The sequence below is a fragment of the Podarcis bocagei genome (assembly GCF_964188305.1).
Source record: "Podarcis bocagei genome assembly, chromosome: 17".
NCBI lineage: Eukaryota > Metazoa > Chordata > Lepidosauria > Squamata > Lacertidae > Podarcis > Podarcis bocagei.
The window spans coordinates 35,451,296-35,470,105 of record NC_138143.1 but is presented as its reverse complement, the minus strand read 5'-3'; the positions used below and the strand labels follow the sequence as shown (position 1 = coordinate 35,470,105).

The window sequence follows — 18,810 nt, the reverse complement described above, 5'->3', positions numbered from 1 at the left end:
TTTCATTTTTCAACATTTTAATAAATAACATTATGATGCACAATGGAATGAACGAGCATGTAAGTTAAGTGAGTTAGCTCTTGCGGACACAAGAGTCCTGAAAGCACTGCAGTTCTGGTAAGCATGCTGGGAGAAGGGTGTCTTCAGCTCTTCACAGGTGTAGAAGTTGGTTTCATGGCTTTTTTAAGATGGTGATAATTTGGCAGGATTTTCATTAGGAAGTCCAGCTGCAATGTTTGTGGCTAAAAAGAACAGCAGTGTGAAAAAATTAGGGGGGGGGGAGCACCAGACAGGTGATAATACTGACAGTCTGAATTCATTTGCTTATGTTCTGCTCTACCAGGGAAAATAATTCATGGGATAAAGAACCTAAGCATCCTTAAAGACAACATAAAGGTAAAGGTAAAGGGACCCCTGACCATTAGGTCCAGTCGTGGCCGACTCTGGGGTTACGATGCTCATCTCGCTTTATTGGCCGAGGGAGCCAGCGTACAGCTTCCGGGTCATGTGGCCAGCATGACTAAGCCGCTTCTGGCGAACCAGAGCAGCACACGGAAACGCCGTTTACCTTCCCACCAGAGTGGTACCTACTTATCTACATGCACTTTGATGTGCTTTTGAACTGCTAGGTTGGCAGGAGCTGGGACTGAGCAACGGGAGCTCACCCCGTGGTGGGGATTCGAACCGCCGACCTTCTGATCAGCAAGTCCTAAGCTCTGTGGTTTAACCCACAGTGCCACCCGCATCCCTCAAAGACAACATAGGAGAAAGCAAATGATCAATTAACCAGAAACTTCATTTCTATTTCCTATCCGCCCCCATCCTGGGAGTCTCTCCTACCCCCCAGCCAAGCTGAGAAAGACAACAGGCTTTTAATCCTGTCTGAGTGGGTCACCTGTAAGAGTCCATGATGCCTGGACCTTGATAAGCCAGTTTGCAATCAGCTAGAAAAGCAGAATTAGAAATGGAGTGCAAACTGTGGCTTATCAAGGACAAGTGGCCCACTCAGAGAGGATTAAAAAGTGTGTTTAGGTTTGTGCCAGGTTTCGTATGACATTCTCATTGACAAATCAGTTGCTCCACCGCCACTGGCCTTTGCACCATAGACACGGGAGTGCTGAGTTGATGGGAAAGAAAAGGAAGCAAGTGGCTATCCGTCCTGATAGACCAGACTGGGTTGGAAAAGTCATGCTGTTGGAAAAGGAGGAACAACTGGTGGCACATTAGCAAAGGTTGACCTCCTGTCGTGCACCTACCTGGGGCCGCTCAGTCTGCACTCGCCGAAGACAGTCAGCTCCATAGATGACCGTGTTTTCAGGGATGACTTCGTAGGTGTTGACATTGCAGCAGGCTCCAATGATGCAGCCGCTCGTCAAGATCACGTTCCTACCCACAAATGCTGCAGAGACAAAAAATCTCACATTATGAAATGGCAAACAACCCACCTGGAATGAGCAATGTCATGAAGTCTAATCAGTGGTCTGTTCTTTGGCCCAGCATCTCACCGCTAGAAACAGAGAGTATCATCAACATAAGTCTCCTCTGCTACTCCTCCGCAACATCCCAATTTTTTTGTCTTGTTTCTAGAACTCAACTTGTTTGAGATATCAGCTGATATCAGATTTCGGCTGCAATCATGTGCAGTCTCACTTCTGAGTACCACCAGTTCCACTGCTTATTTCCAAGTGTACACAACCCAGGGATGTGCAACTACACTCTGGTCTTAAATTGCCGCAGTCTGTACCATCAAGCATAGGGATGAGGAACCAGTGACCTTGCGGATGATGCTGGACTACATCTCCCATCATCCCTGACCATGCCGGCTAGGGCTCATGGGAGTTTTAATCCAGCAACATCTAGAGGGCCTTTGGTTACCCATGACTGCTCTAGGAGAACATGGGGAAACTCAAAATTAAGAAGGTTTGCAAATGGATGGTGTGTGTGTGTGTTTGTGTGCTGTTTCCAAAACTACTGTCTTAGTCAAACTTTTTTTTTTTTAAGCATGTTACTACGGACTTGCAATATATTTATCAAAATTGGTTTTTCGCATAAACCGTTCCAGTATTTTCAGATGTCAGAGTGGTCCTCAGAAGCATAGAGAATAAAGTAATACAACACAAAAACTGGAAACAAAAAAATACCCCCCCCCCCCGTTATTGATTTCCCACTTAATCAACATACATACCTTTGGACTCAATTACATTGTTGTCTCCTATTTTCATTGCCTGGGAATCTAAGTTCACAGTTAAGAAGAGTACTTAGATATTTAGTTTGCACGCTCCCTTATCCTGGATTCCTCCTAACACAGTCCTCTTTGAAGAATCCCCATGTTTTGAAAAGGTGTTCAGGACAAGTGGCCTGCTTCAGTAAAGTGTGATTTGCAAGCTCCTGGACCAGTGGCCTTTAGTTGAATCAAAAGCTGCCTATGGACCTTTGAGTGTGTGCTCAAAGGCTTTCCTCAATGCTCAGAGCAGCCAGCTCTGTGGTCCTAGGTTCTTCTGCTAGGCTCTTACAAACTGCCACAGAGAAGGAATGCACAGTGAGTGGAATTCTCTCTGCTGAACAAGCAAAAGATCAGTGGGAAGTTCTTTGTGAGCAACCAATTAGCTGTTATGATTGTGAACGACCCTCTTGTTACAGCAAAGGTGCTCCTACCACTGTTCTGTGGCTTCAACAGTTATAAGCTGTGTTAGGCAGAAAAGGAAGGCGAAGATAGACAGGAGATTAAACGAAACTCACAGCTTGTTGTACTAGAAGGCTGTCAACTAAGTTTAAAACACAGCCAACACGGAGAATATTACAGGTAAGGAAAGAACAAGGGAAATCGTAATGATATTAAATGTGATGTTTTGCATTGCTTTGCTTGCCTTGTAGGAGGGTTGCTTTTGTTACCTGGTCCTTTGGATTGCATTTATTTAAGATTGCGCATTTGAGTTTGGAACACCAGCTGCAATGGTTGATCCCTTTAGACAAAACAAAACAGAACTTTGAGGCCTTTTGTCCCAAGAGAGAGGTCACTGCTCACAATGCAGAGTTGCTTTTTTCACATTAGGGAAACTAGCATGTGTTTACCATGTTTGTTGTGAATGCTGCAACATGCTGAGCAGACACATCTATTTTGCCACACGTTCCCTGTGAAATGAAAGGCACAGCGAGCCCATGCAGCACATTTGTGTAGTGAAATAAATGCACGCAGTTCTTGTATTAAAATATCATTGAGGTTTACTACAAACACACCCACACCCCATCATTATCAGGAAGCTCTTGCCCTGAACATGAACAAAATGCCCATGGGTGTAAGTTACTGGGAACTTCCACAACACCTGTGGAATCTGAGATAGGTCATTAAACTCAGACAATTCTGCCTTGTGAAAAGGGTGTGTGTGTGTGTGTGTGTGTGTGTGTGTGTGTGTGTGTGTAAGTAATAAATCACTCCATCACAGAACTGGTGTTTTCATTGCTAAAGTAGCACTGTCCTGTGCAAACATACACTATCTCACTTTAAAAAACACTGATCTTTTGAAGGATACAACAGCCAACTTCAAAGACGTTGTTGGTGCCAATGATCATTGGTTTGGCTCCCACCTCCTCTGTATCAGGGGTAATGTTTTCAGGATAGCTGTAAAAGGATTGAAACATGCACTAACATTTCTACATCACAAAAAAACCATGTCTTTGTTGAAAGATTGAGAACTGTCTTTATCTTTGGTAGCTATAAGGTTTGGACAGTTAAAACTTTCGCAATGGCATTGGGCTGCTGCTTTGATTCCCCACTCTACCCTATGTCCCAAAGGCAAGTCTGTTTCTTCTGGAATACCAGAACAGGTGTGAATTTGAAAGGAGGTTGCTGGGCATCCACCTTTGCATCTACATAGCAATTTAAATATATCTGTTCAGGGAAGTTTTTAACATGTGATATTTTACTGTATTTTTGGTTTTTATGGAAGCCGCCCAGAGTGGCTGGGGAGGCCCAGCCAGATGGGCGGGGTATAAATAATAAATTATTATTATTATTATAAACTAAATTATGGGCAGCTTCCCAAAACATTTAGCTTTGAAAAATGGATACAGATGAGGAAAAGTCCTTCAGTATAGAAAGTTCCTTGGATTCACCTTTTTCTAGGAGTTAGAAAGCTGATTGTTCAGACTGCAGAGCCAATGAGGACAGATGACTGTTGGCACAGTAGAGCAATATGCTCTGTCGGGCTAAAGAAGGCACCAGTAGTGCTGTGCAACTGGAGAATTCAGGAGATCAAACTATTTCCCATTTAATTTCTCTGCACTAAGAGAACACCACAAAATGCATATCAAAGTAGTGGGGTAAGGGGAATTTAAAAATACTGTGTGATCAAATTAAATGTGTATAACAGTGAACTACTGAAGGCATGCAAGGATTATAGGAAGCTTTGTTCTTTATCTTAGATTTCTTACACATGCTTTCTTTAGTGGCATATCCCCTCCACAGTGGAACATAAAAGAAAGCACAAGGATTCGACATGGAGATTCACTACCTGTCTGCAACACTGCATTCATGAAACAGCTTTGCATTTCTTCCCATTTTAACACTGACCTTGCACTGTCCCTGCAAAACTGAGCCAATGAGAAGAGGCTGCTTAGGAAGAGGCCAAGAAAACAAGAGCAAGGAAGGTGGCCTGGGAAATTTAAGTTTTAGTGGCTTTGGGTAGTACCAGGCAGCTTCCTATGTTGAATAAGACCAATGGTCCATTTAGCTCAGTACTATCTGCTCAGTCTGACAGCAGCTTTCCAAGAACTCAAGCAAGGAGTTGCCAAGACCTTTATCACTGGCATAACCAAGGTGATAAGGGTAGGATCTTCTGCACACATAACATGTAGTCCAGCACTGAAAGAAGCTGCAGGGGACAGAAAGCTATGATATGTATGCTTCGTAAGCTGCCCAGAGCGGCTGGGAAAACCCAGCTAGGTGAGCAGCATATAAATAATAAAATTATTATTATTATTATTATTATTATTATTATTATTATTATTATTATTATTAGTGTAGGGTAGACTGCATAATATTATGCTTGCATTTACATTTTTAAAATTAAGCTGGCTTTTGGCTGCATTCGCTAAGGCCTTCCCAAGGCACACCATTTTGGCCCAAGAAGAGTTCAACATATCATACATACCCATTTATGATAATTGCCTGCTCTTCTATGAGGTTACCTTCCCCAATTACTATTGGTCCAGCTTCTGCAATGATCCGTGCTTTGGGGTGAATCACGGTCCTAGGCCCTGTAGGAAATACTCAAAAGTTTACTCCTGGCATAGCGGTTAGATATTTCTCCAACTACTTCATGAGAAAACAGAGCGTATGGGGCAGCAGTATCAATTTGTCTCAATACATGGTTACCATGGATGTACATGGAACCAATAAGAAATCTCAACCACCAACTATATTCTCAAACAGTGGAAGGGACTATTGGAACACCACTGTGCTGGTCCCGTGGGCTAACCGAGAGGTGAGGTCCGAGTCCAGTCTGAGGTCGAAGGTGCAGTATGGAGGCAGTCCGTTGAAGCTGGATGCAGGGCAGGTAGTCGGGTGAGGTCAGGAGCTTCGGCAGGATAGCAGGACAGGGTTCAGGCAGGAACTGACAACCAACAAAGTTGCTCCTGCAACCTGGGACTGGGCTGACTGGCTTTTATCTGCCCCGAGGCACAGGGCGGCCCCGATCCTCAGGTGACTCGCCTCTCCTGGCCTGGAGGCAAGCACTCCTCCTGTGGGAACTTAGTTCCCTCCGCCTCTCTGCCCTGATCCCCTGCAGCTCAGGAGAAGCTGGAGGGTTACCGGACCCAGAGGCAACCTCAGCTTCCCCTGATGGGGCTGAGAGTGGAGCACCTGCAGGCAATGGGTCCTCCACCCCCTCAGGAGCTTGAGCAGACTCAGCTGGTGTCTGCACCTGAGGATCCAGCACAGGTGAGGACCCTTCAGGCTCAAGCCCCAGCCCCAGCTCAGCTGGTTCTGGAGGCGGGGAATCCTGTGCAGGCTGGGATTCCTCAGGTTCAGCATCCGAATCCGAATCGCAGGCCATCACGCCCACAAGCTTTTTACATTCTCAGCAAGAACACCACATAGATATGGAAGGGGTATTTCAGATCACAAACTATTTGCCCTCATGAGCACCTGTACTTCTGATCGGCTCACTAGTTGTACTCACCGTTCATCGTTGCAAACTATGAGTGGAAAACCTGTGGCCCTCCACATATTATTTGACTACAACTCCCAGGATCCCTCAAATTTGGGTTGGGGCTAATAGTAGTTGGGAGTCCAACAATTTCCACAGCAGGTTCCCCACCCACACTGTAAACAAACATTGATCTTGTTTGTATTATCTTCCCCTGCACAGTCAAGGGATTGTCTCGTACTGAAGGCAATGCTGCTTCACAACATTAAGCAATATGTGAGAATTAAGAGACTATTTGTAGACTGGTATCTTTAATCTGACAATAATTCAAATTAACTCTGGAGATTCTGACAACTACAGTAACCACACAAATTACTTTCTCTTACCAATTGTCACATCACCCTTGATTTCACTCTCGACACAGACAACAGCTCCAGGAGCAATCTTTACACTGGAAAAGAGAACATCAACAAAAAACAACAACAATGTTTTGCATCTCCCTTGAAAGCACATGTATATGAAAATATATCCAGAATATTTCAAGCAAGCTGAGACCCACTCAGTGGCTTTTAATTCCAGATTAGGAGAGCTGGGTGCTGTTACCCAGCTGTAACGGGGTCAGTTACAGTGGCTCCAAATTTTCCTTGATGGGCAATTCAAGAAAGGGGTGCTAAGAGAATTTAGGCTTGACAGTTCGCCCTCATGAACTGTCCCTCATGGAGGGGGCTACAAAAATTAAGAAACCTAACCAGGGTTCTAGTAAAAAAACAAAATGCTTCACAAGTCTGAAGTCTGGGACACAGACAATGAGACTGCTCCACCCCCCAAAGGAGGAAAGCATTTTTAAACAATGGAATTCTTATACATGTCTACTAAAAATACGCCCAGTTGAGCTCAGTGGGGCTGACTTCTAAGGCAAGGGCACAGGACAGCAGCGCGTGTGTAACTTTCATGTCCTATTTTCTTTTCTCTACAAGGCAAAGCAACAGGAGAGTGGGGCTGTTTTTGTTTTTATTAAAAAGATTCTCTCCCCCTGGTATAAAAAAGCAGCAGCCTGAATAAGCGGTAAAGCAAATGAATAAAAACTACGGAGAAAGAAGTTCCAAGCTGGAAAATTATCAGGCTAAGACCCCCTTTTTTACTGATCTTTCATATCAGCTGCGTGGAGTCTTATCCTCACTTTACTGGTACGGGATCCGGTGGAGAGAAAAATGGATCTAGTGGCGCCAAAAGGCCATGAAACAGATCGGGCAGCAGCGGCTGCGAAACATTTCTACGCAGAGCCGAAATTCATACAAGGTAAAAAGAGACTAATAATAAACGGGCAGCCGTGGCAAATGGCGAGAATAATGCTAAATTTAATTCTGCACCGGGCAAAAGAGAACTGGGAAGAAGACCGGGGCTCCCGCCCACCTTCTTAGCCAAACTGCAGACCTGCCATCCACCAGGCCGCCGCTAAACCCACCACCAAAGAGACCCGACCAGCTCCAATCTGCTCACCTCTTCTGCGCCTTCTCCGCCATCTTGTCCGCCCTCTCATCCATTGCTCGGCCGGCGGCGACGCAGCCCGCTGATAGCAACGAGAAGGAAAGGAGTGGCGATCGTGGCCCTCGGGAATCGATTCACCGCGCCTTCAGCTCGGGCCGGATGGAAGCGACGTAGCCAATGAGAACCCGCCCTGGAGCGTGTAACTCCTCCCCTCCTTCTGGGTCACCATTGATGCACTTAATAGCGTGCGACGGCGTGTTAACCTCTTAATACCCGCCACACAATGTTATGTGTCTTGAATTTTCTTCGTGTAAACATACAAACATGGGAGCCAGCATTTGTGTTAGTGCAGTACATTTATATCATGCTCAAGTGGTGTGCTTGCTTCTCCCACAATGGTTCATGAAACAACAACAACAATTTATTACTTATATTACTTATTTTACTTACTTATAGTTTAATTTATTACTTATATTACTTATTGTTATGTACTGAGTTGAATAGGATCCAAAATGCAGCAGTCTGATTCGTCCTAGAACAATAGGATCCAAAATGCAGCAGTCTGATTGGTTCTAGAACAATGCAGCAGTCTGATTGGCCTGCAGGAGCCACCCAATCCAACTCCAGGTGGAAGTGAATCCACAACCTGATTGGCCTACAGGAGAATCCCGGAATTAGCCAATCACATGCAGCCCATTGTGTAAATAATGTATATAAAGCAAATATTGTGGGGGAACTTCCATTCCTCCTCACCGCTATGAGCTGAATAAAGAGCATGAAATCCACTCTCGACTGCGAGTATATTTCACTTATAGTACTGACTTATAGTACTTATTACCTGCCCATCTGGCTGGGCCTCAGCAGCTGCTCTGGGCAGCTCCCAACAGAATATTAAAAGCACAATAAACATCAAACATAAAAACTTCCATAAACAGGGCTGCCTTCAGATGTCTTCTAAATGTCAGATAGTTGTTTATTTCCTTGACATCTGATGGGAGGGCGTTCCACAGGGCAGGAGCCACCACTGAGAAGGCCCTCTGCAACCTCACTTCTCGCTGTGAGGGAACCGCCAGAGGGCCCTCGGCAATGGACCTCAGTGTCCGGGTTGGACGATGGGGGTGGAGATGCTCCTTCAGATATACTGGGCAGAGGCTGTTTAGGGCTTTAAAGGTCAGCACCAACACTCTGAATTGTGCTCAGAAACGCACAATCATAGAATTGTGGAGTTGGAAGGGATCACGAGGATCGGCTCGTGCACAAACAAACCCCCTGCAGTGCAGGACTCTTGTCCAGTGCGGGGCTCCAACCCACAACTCTGAGATTAAGGTTATCCTCACAGTAACAATGTGGGGTAGTTGAGGCAGGAGACAGCTCAAGGTCACGCAATGGGTTTCATGGCCTAGGGGATATTTCACCCTTAGCTGCCCTAGTTGGGCTCTGACCCACACTAATAACTGCTACAAGCCTCCCCAGTGTTGTGGTGGGATGAGGGGAGCAGCATGGGTTTGATTCCCAAGTCAACTATGGCCCAAACATCACATATCTAAGTGTACCATTGGGAATTTTCCAACAGGTGGCTCTGGGCAGGGGTAACTCATCCCTTTTTGCCACCCGAAGTGCATCAGGAAGGTGCTGCCCCACAACAGCCTCCCCTACCTGGGGAGTGCCCACGAAGCAGCAACAGTGACCATGAGATCTCACAGAGTTCTCACAAGATTTTGTGAAGTGCACAAGATCTCTTAAGATGTTGGTGCCATCTTGCTGCTTCTCCCCCAGTGGTGGTAGGGTGACCAAGGGCTCTTGTGGAGGCACTGCCTCTTGGGCTTCTGCCACCCAAGGTGGCTGCCTCAGCCTGCCTTATGGGTGGGCTGGCGATGGATGGGAGTGATATTTACCAGGACTGTGGCACACAGTAGTAGATAGGTAGCCGTGTTGGTCTGCCATAGTCAAAATAAAAAAATTCCTTCCAGTAGCACCTTAAAGACCAACTAAGTTAGTTCTTGGTATGAGCTTTCGTGTGCATGCACACTTCTTCAGATACACAGGGAAGGGATGTTCAGTTTTCCTTCTACTTTTCATTTCTAGTGAAACTCACTGCATGCCTCCTTTTAGCCATGGACCATCTGTGAGAAATATGGGCGCTTGGAAACCAAACTATTGTACTGACCCTTATACCCACTACAATCCAATGTACAATTTTCTATTCATGCCTACCACAGTTGCCATTTTTTATATTGACTTACTGTGTATTCTTTTGGTAATGTTTATGATGGATATTATAAGGGAAGGATAAGAACAACCATTTATGCGTCTCTGATTCTTTGAAAGTATTGCAATTTTGTGTGTCATGGAGATGTTATCAGTTTGGTATGAGGCTCTTATCTTTGCTTCCACCTCATAATCAGTATTCAAAAGGGCCTCATAGGGTGACAATCCGACTTTTGTGGCACAGCAGCTCAGTGAAAATGGCATTTGAACAAATAATATACCTCAATGGTATATTTTAGGCAGAATGTCCCGTCTCCATAGTTATAAACTCTGATACGCTGACCTTCATCATCTGGGTGATTTCCATTATTAGCCTAATCCAATACTGTATAGGGAAAAGACAACAATGTCTGTTGAGACACTTCATTTAGGTGAGAAAGGACTGGAAGACAACCAGCAAAATAGCATTTTGAGAATGAGGGTCTTCATGAACTGGGAAACCCTGTTTTTCTTTCAAGCCACAGCTTTATACCAGCTAGCTGCTTTTCCATTTGCTATTTTGTTCCATTATCTCTGTGCCTCTGGGAATCTTTCTATAAATGCAAGGTAGGTATCATTATCTATTTTTTTTACTATTATTACTTTTTTTAAAAAATGTTATATTTTTCTTGACTAATAAGCAGCAAACAAAGGAAGGTTTAAAATGAGAATTTAAAAGCCTACAATAGAAACAGTAACTAATAAATCTTTTTTTTAAATATAAAATATACTTTAAAAGAAAGCCAATCAAAAAACAGCAGCTTCTAGAAAATAATAAGCTCAATGTATCAGGAACTAGGAAACACTTGAGAAAGAAAAGGTTTTCACCTGTGGATAAGGAGGAGATTTGAAAAGAAAAGGGCCAATCCAATTGTTTTCCAGAAAGTGAGATGCAAAAGAAAGTGCCACCAGCCATGATGTTTATGGGGGGCTGAGTCTCATGTCATTTGTAGCGTGCCCTAGATTTCCTGCCCCTTTCCCCTTAAAGAAATAAAAATAAAACAATTTTCTGGGGAAAAAATTCTGAGGAAGCTGGGGACATAGCAAAACAGTGTAGGTGAGCTCCAACCATTTGCCACTGTAATTTCCCAGGAACATCTATACCTGTAAAGTATCACATGCTAATTTTATAGACATTTGTGTCATCTGTTGGTCTCCCAGGTCTTTTAAGTACCTAGCAACCACCTCTGGGTACCAAAATGGGAAGATATATTCTCCATGCCTGAACGGTTCTGTCCTTAGGAAAAAGGAACGTACAAAAGAGGCCTTATCTGTGTGGACAGGAGACTATTGTATATACCAGAGGATGGGGAACCTGTGGCCTTCCAGATGTTGTTGATTCCAACTCCCATCAGTCACAATTAGCATGGCCAAAGGTCGGGGATGTTGGGAGCTGTAGTGCAACAACATCTGAAGGACCAGAACTTTCCTATCTTTCTTATAGGAACAGTGTTATCTTTCCAGAAAAAGAGGTGCCGGAACTCACCATGAACGCCTTCCTTTTTTCTCTTATAATGGCAATGGCGCCCACCTGAGAGGTGCTGGAACAGAGTTATGGCAAGTTCCAGCTGGGAAAAAAGCCCTGTATAGGAATGTGCAGCACTTTAAAAGCAACAACTAGCTGGGAAGGAAATCAGTTACGACTGGAGCTCCCCGCCATCTTTCTTCCAATAGCATGCCACAGAATTCTCCACCAGTTGAAGCTTTTGTACTGTCTTAAGAGGCAGTCCCCAGCAGTGATGTATGGAAGTGAGAGCTAGACCATAAAGAAGGCTGATCGCCGAAGAATTGATGCTTTTGAATTATAGTGCTGGAGGAGACTCTTGAGAGTCCTGTGGACTGCAAGAAGATCAAACCTCTCCATTCTGAAGGAAATCAGCCCTGAGTGCTCACTGGAAGGACAGATCCTGAAGCTGAGGCTCCAATATTTGGCCACCTCGTGAGAAGAGAAGACTCCCTAGAAAAGACCCTGATGTTGGGAAAGATGGAGGGCACAAGGAGAAAGGGACGACAAAGGACGAGATGGTTGGACAGTGTTCTCGAAGCTACAAACATGAGTCTGACCAAACTGTGGGAGGCAGTTGAAGACAGGAGTGCCTGGCGTGCTCTGGTCCATGGGGTCACGAAGAGTCGGACACGACTAAATGACTAAACAACAACAAGAGGCAGTCCTATGTGAATTGGATGTGTGCTAATAATTTATGTTTATTTCTAACAGTGAACCAAATGGCATCTTTGGGTATCGATGCAGGTTGAACTAGTGTGATGACCTGGCTGATTTTTTGTTTGTTACCAAAGTGGTTGGTTGGGAACTAGATGTTACACAGGGAGCACAGATTCCCAGATCTCCCCAACACTGCCTTGCCACACTTCTACGTGGCATTCCTGCCTCCCCGTCTGTTCACTTTCCTGCCAGGCGGGAAACTTCTTACCCTGAAAATTGCCACCATGACTTTGAAAACACGTCTGTTTATTTTTAGGTACACTTTCCTCCTGGTGGGTGGTTTCCTCCTGGCCTGGGCTGCTATGGGCTGCTATGCCCTGCTGCTGCTTATATCTGCCTTCTCCTCTCTTGCCGTAATCCATTCCGCTGGCCCACAGCAGGTCCACACATGGGCATTCTTCGTTCAGATGACCTGGCAAACACTGTGCCATCTTGGGCTGCATTACAAAGAATATTACCTACAAGAAGCTGCATGTATCAGGTAAAGATGTGCTCGCTCTAGTGTAGTGTATCGGTTGGTTGGCAGAGTTAGTCTCGGAGCAGTTTACTTTGCATTATTTCAGCACACATAGAAACAGTAGACAGACCAATTGGATTCAAAGTGTCCTTTCCTGGGTGGTATAACTGTTTTTCTTACTAATGTTATTGTCATTGAACTTTATGGGAATTATACCCAGTATAAACAGGAGCAGTAGTGTAATACCTTTATTAAAGGTAAAGGTAAAGGGACAACTGACCATTAGGTCCAGTTGTGACCAACTCTGGGATTGCGGCACTCATCTTGCTTTATTGGCTGAGGGAGCTGGCATACAGCTTCCAGATCATGTGGCCAGCATGACTAAGCCACTCCTGGTGAACCAGAGCAGCGCACGGAAACGCCGTTTACCTTCCCGCCAGAGCGGTACCTATTTATCTACTTGCACTTTGAAGTGCTTTTGAACTGCTAGGTTGGCAGGAGCTGGGATCGAACAACAGGAGCTCACACCATCGTGGGGATTCGAACCGCCAACCTTCTGATCGGCAAGTTCTAGGCTCTGTGGTTTAACCCACAGCGCCACCCTAATAAAATACCTTTATTAGGACAAACTGTCACTAATCAGTGAGCTTCTTTTTGAGGAGGGATAGTCAACCTTTTTTATTTTCATAAGCACATTTGGACTTTTGAGTAAGTGATGTGTTGCCACCACCCCTTCTGTTCACTTCCCGGATCAGACTTCCCTGCAAAAAGAGACCCAAGGTGAGCAAGAATACACATACAAATTTTGCTCTTAAAAGGATCTGCGTAAAAGTCAGATCCTGAGCCATGAAAAGTACATAAGACTTAAAAGACAAGCAGCTCTATTTACCGTATTTTTCGCTCTATAACACGCACCCGACTATAACACGCACGTAGTTTTTAGAGGAGGAAAATCCGTAGGCATGCCACCCGTAGGCATTCCCTCCATAACACGCACAGACATTTCCCCTTACTTTTTAGGAGGAAAAAAGTGAGTGTTATGGTGCAAAAAATACGGTACTTTTGAAGCGGGGAAATATAAACCAGACAGACTGGTTTATTAGCCATTTCCTGTTGCCCATGGGATCCAGGGAACCTAGCCAACCTAGCAGTTCCTAAGCACGTCAAAGTGCAAGTAGATAAATAGGTACCGCTCCGGTGGGAAGGTAAACGGCGTTTCTGTGCGCTGCTCTGGTTAGCCAGAAGTGGCTTAGTCATGCTGGCCACATGACCCGGAAGCTGTACGCTGGCTCCCTCGGCCAGTAAAGTGAGATGAGCGCCACAACCCCAGAGTCGGCCACGACTGGACCTAATGGTCAGGCGTCTCTTTACCTTTTACCTGTCACTGAGCTAACCTTTTGCTCTGTTTCAGATTGCCCATTGCCCTTTCTGCCCTCATGCTGATGACCCAGAAAGTCACCTCACTGGCTTTGGATATCCATGAAAACAAAGTGAGGGTGGGCTTGCCATCTGAAGAGAGGAGATCCTTTTGCTGGCACCTGCTCCAGGCACTGCCATTGTGTACTTATCTGTTGTGTTTCCCAACCCTGCTGGGAGGCCCTCTGTGCTCTTTCCGCAGATTTCAGGCATGGGTAAGGTATTCCAAGGCTCCCTTTTCTTCAGGTCTCCTCTGGGCTGCCACTCAAAAAGGCCTGGGGGCTCTAACTCTGGGCCTGTTGAACAATATCGTGAGGGGATACATTTCCGCTCTGGACGACCTAATCGACTGCACCCACTTTGACTGTGTTTACGTCGTGTGGACCTCAGCCCTGTCCTTCAGGCTCACTTATTACTCTCACTGGCTGCTTGACGAGTCCCTCTTCCTTGCTGCCGGTTTGGGGCTGGATCTTGGCCACCACCAATATTCAGCAGCTGCTGACAGAGTCATCATGGACACAGACATTTGGACCTTGGAAACAGCCAACACAATTGCTGGCTTCACCCGAACATGGAACAAGAGCACAGCCCAGTGGCTGAGGCGGCTCATATTCCAGCAGAGCAGTTCACATCCTCTCTTGGCCACCTTTGCCTTCTCAGCCTGGTGGCATGGCCTCCGCCCTGGCCAGGTCTTTGGGTTTCTGTGCTGGGCCGTTATGGTGGAAGCAGACTACCGCTTCCATCGCTTTTTTGGTTCAGTGGCAAAATCCCGGCTTCAGAGGCTGCTGTACCAAACTGTGACCTGGTGTCATACACAACTGGTGGTGGCGTACATTATGATTGCTGTTGAGATGAGGAGTGTCTCCATGCTTTGGCAGCTGTTGTCTTCGTACAATAGCTTCTTTCCATTAGTCTCTGTCACTGTGCTCCTCCTGTTAGTAAAGAAATGAGTGAGCAGCCCCACTGGTCCTCACTAGCTCATTTCGCATCCTTGGATGGAGGTGTGTAGACAGAAGCAGGATTTTAAAAACAGTTGCAGCAGCTTTTTCATCCCAGGTTCAAGGCCACCTTGTAAGGTGACTTGCATCGTTAACATACAGTACGTACAAACTAGGTGAAGTCTTTCATCTTGCTCCTCCCATCATGGTTGTCTTTCCCCTCCCCTTTTAATAAAGCCTGCACTTGTTTTTATTCGCTCCCCACGTCAATCTTTTTCCCTTACCTGCAAAAAAAAAGAGCAACAACACACAATGCTTTTTCAAAAACAGTTAAAACCACTCAGAAAACGTAGATGATGATGATGATGATGATGATATTAATAATAATAGTAATAATTTATTTATACCCTGCGCATCTGGCTGGGTTTCCCAACCACTCTGGGCAGCTTCCAACAGAATATTAAAATACAATAGTCTATTAAACATTAAAAGCTTCCCTAAACACAGCTGCCTTCAGATGTCTTCTAAAAGTCTGGTAGTTGTTTTTCTCTTTGACATCTGGTGGGAAGGCTTTCCACAGGGTGGGTGCCACTACCAAGAAGGCCTTCTGCCTGGTTCCCTGACAATAAAGTATTTCTGTTTACAAAGCAGCAACAGTGCAGTCAAGCTCTCTTGACCAGTTTTAAAATCTTGTATCTGTCTTCTCCCTGAGCATGCCTACCTAAGGACAGAGAATTTGTAGAGTTGGAAGGGACCACAAGGGTCATCTAGTCCATCCCAGTGCAGTGCAGGAATATTTTGCCCATCGTGGGGCTTGAACCCACAACCCTGAGATTAAGAATCTCATGCTCTACCAACCAAGCCTTGTCTCCAATTGCCTTTTTTTTGGGGGGGGGTATGTGCTTTTGCCTGTTTTAGGGATTGCACCTGCTGCAGGGAACATGCCTTTAAATCCCCCAATATCGCTGGAGATACAGCAGCTGTTGCTTCCTCTCCCAAGTCCTGTGGTTGCTACATAATTGGACTCAACGTGGCGGTTCTGCAACGAAGTACATGCTTTGGATCTTACAAAATGAATGCAGTATAGAGAGACACTGCCTTGTGCTGTAACTGTGCTTGGCATCCTATTCCAGTACTAGCCCATCTTTTTGGCAGTCCCCAGTACCTTGGTGCAGTTTTGCCTCTGGTCTTTTGAGCAGACAGTGACATTGAGCAGAAGAACAGGCATGCCTCTGTGCCATTGTTAAAGCCCATCAGTCCTCTTGCTGCTCCCTAGGTATGCCCCAAACTCTCCGGGCTGTGGCACAGGCTAGCTGCCAAAGAATTCTTCCTTTGAAACCAGGCTGGCTGTACCTTCTAAGAATGTCACCAGGTGGCAGCAGAACCCAATGTTATGCTTGAGAGTTCCTTCTCTCCGAGCAAGTGGCAATGTAGCAAGTACGATGCATGGGAGGCAGCAAGAAATCTACAATTTATGTAGGGTTCCCCCTACCTCCCCCACTGTCTATACATGACAGCAGATCGCTTTGTAAAAGAATACTTTACCAACTCAATCTATGGCTGTGGGTACATTGCAGTTTATTCCCGCTCCAATGCTCTCCCCGCACTGGTGTTTGAAGCCAGTTAGCCACAATTTTTTTTTAATGTATCCTGCAGTTTCTTGAGGAATATTCCTGTTTGATGCATTTCCCGTCAGAGCAGCTTCCATACGATTTGAAAACATAAGCCGCAGTTAAGCTGAGATGTGTAGAGTTCAGGCAGCCACATGCTCAGTGAGTTTCATTGAATAGGAGGGGTGGGAGAACAAATCACATCACATGCATTGGGTGAAATGCAGCAGAGGGAAAGTTTAAGCCACTAATGTGCTTATAGCCTAGATGGGACTCTTGATCTGATAAAGCAGGACAGCTCTGATTAGCCATGATAGCAAAATAGAGATTTCACATTCAGAGAAGTTTACCTTTGAGTACCAGTTGCAGGGAGCAAACAATGGGATGGTGTGTTTGTTTAGTTGTGTGTTTCTTCATGCCTTGTTTGTGAGCTTCCAGAGGCATCTGACTAGCCACTGCTGAAAAAGAATTCCAGCATAGATGGACCCTTAATCTCAACAAGCAACTGGCCAGAGGGGCACATTCAGAGAAGGTCCTATTATTGGTTATGCTGGGGCTATCTTTCACCAATGGGTACATTGTCAAATCTAAGACTACAGTCAATCCTCTGGTTACGTCTTTTCGGGTTGCGGACTGCCGAAACCCGGAAGTACCGGAACAGGTTACTTCCGGGTTTCGGCGGCCGCGCATGCGCAGCAGCTAAATCACGCTTTGCGCATGCGCAGAAGTGCCGCATGGCAACCCATGCGTGTGCAGACACGGGTTGCAAACGCTGCGGGTTGTGAACGTGCATCCTGCATGGATCACGTTTGCAACCCGAGCATCCACTGTACCTGGCTCACCCCAAGTGTCCTGGTTCTCTGAAGCCAATCAGAATGCTGGCCTAGCTCTGGTCCATGTGTGGATTGGTTGGGACTGGACAGCAGAGCATTCTCATAGAGGTTCTAGAGCAGCCTTCCCCAACTCCGCATAGCTTTGAATCATGACTTCCATCACTCATAGCCATGCTGCCTGGGATTGATGGGAGTTATAGTCCCAAGAACATCTAGAGGACACCAAGTTGTCGATGGCTGTTCTGCAGACTCAAGTCAACAGGTGAACCAGGTAATGGCCTGCTGAGTTGAGTGGGAGATGTTCAGGAGCACCAGGGTGCCCAAATTTGGACTTAGCAACTACAGGTCAGAGGGTCAAATCCGGCTCTCTATGGAATTGTCATTCTGTGCAGAGAGGTAACAGAATCGTAGAGTTGGAAGGGACCCCAAGAGTCATCTAGTCGAACTCCCTGCAAGGCAGGAATCCCAAATAAACATCCACAACAGATGACCATCCAACCTCTGCTCAAAAGCCTCCAGTGAAGGTGTATTGAGGAGGCGGCAACAGGATTTGGAGGCAGGCGGTGGTGGGTGAGGGAGAGAGGGCCTCAGAACACTACCCTTCCTCCCTCCCTCCCTACTAGGCCCTCTTCACACATTTCACATTTTAGGTGTCTTAACTAAAAATGCAAAGCACAGATGCGACAAAAGGTGATTGTTGTATACACATGTATCATACAAGCAAGCACATGTCAGGGAGCAGTGTACACTTGTTGGCCGATCTGCATTTGCGGCTGTGCAATTTGTGGAACAGGCCCAAAGTCACCCGCCAGAAAATGTACTTACTAGCCAGGGTCTCTACAATGGATGGATGATGAACTCCCAGAAAGGGTTGTTTCCTACCATCCATCCGCCCATCCCTTCACGGGTAGATGAAGGAGGAGTGGGGAAAGCAGGTGAGCTGTGGTCAGGGCACATCCGAACTATCAGCTGTCGTGGGACCTGTTCCTTAAAGTTCATAATTGGCATGGTTTGCCTCTAGCAAGTGCTGCCACCACACAAATCTCATTTCTGCAGTCAGGCAATTTGGTCCATTTCAGTTCGCCTTTTAGCCTACAGGGCAAAGGTCTTGAGGGAGGATGTTGTGCAACTGCACAAACTTTGCCCAACTGGTCTGAGCGAACACAATTTCCGTCTTTTTGTGTTGGATCCAACTATTTTCCTTTGAGAACAATATGACCCACCTGTTGCTAATTCCCTCTTGTCCAAAGTTACAAGAGCAAACACGGCTTGGCTGCCAGGCTCCCAGCTGTCAACAGGCTCAGTAAACTGTAACCCCATTGATTTCTTAACAGGGGTCTATTACATATTAATGCTCACCCGTTCTCAGCATATGTTGCTGGTGGCCAAACAGGAAGCCTTTCAGTTCTCTCTTGGTTGCATGTGGCCTGCAGGTCCTTTGTGGGCAGGAT

The 18,810-nt window shown here is 45.8% G+C and overlaps 2 protein-coding genes across 2 annotated transcripts; one reads left to right on the top strand and one right to left on the bottom strand.

Moving 5' to 3' along the window:
* On the bottom strand, window positions 1-7,772 carry DCTN6 (dynactin subunit 6). The gene is made up of 7 exons (XM_081177053.1): window positions 7,647-7,772; window positions 6,533-6,597; window positions 5,151-5,256; window positions 3,531-3,619; window positions 2,186-2,233; window positions 1,257-1,399; window positions 1-242 (listed from the first exon to the last, which is right to left on the bottom strand). Exons 1-7 carry the CDS (start codon window positions 7,688-7,690, stop codon window positions 144-146), a joined length of 594 nt encoding a protein of 197 aa, XP_081033179.1. The 5' UTR covers window positions 7,691-7,772; the 3' UTR covers window positions 1-143.
* Window positions 7,773-10,317: 2,545 nt separating this feature from the next.
* MBOAT4 (membrane bound ghrelin O-acyltransferase MBOAT4) lies at window positions 10,318-15,073 on the top strand (the record flags this gene model as incomplete). Its single annotated transcript, XM_081175965.1, has 3 exons — window positions 10,318-10,448; window positions 12,362-12,586; window positions 13,974-15,073. 3 exons carry the CDS (start codon window positions 10,318-10,320, stop codon window positions 14,926-14,928), a joined length of 1,311 nt encoding a protein of 436 aa, XP_081032091.1. The 3' UTR covers window positions 14,929-15,073.
* Between the last annotated feature and the right edge of the window lie 3,737 nt (window positions 15,074-18,810).

Excerpts from the sequence above, each read along its gene's own strand:
- DCTN6 (XM_081177053.1), bottom strand. The coding sequence starts at position 7,690 with ATGGATGAGAGGGCGGACAAGATGGCGGAGAAGGCGCAGAAGAG. Across the intron at positions 2,234-3,530 it reads CGTCTTTGAAGTTGGCTGTT|ATTCCCAGGCAATGAAAATA; the intron begins GTATCCTTCAAA and ends CTGTGAACTTAG. Across the intron at positions 1,400-2,185 it reads CAATGTAATTGAGTCCAAAG|CATTTGTGGGTAGGAACGTG; the intron begins GTATGTATGTTG and ends TTGTCTCTGCAG.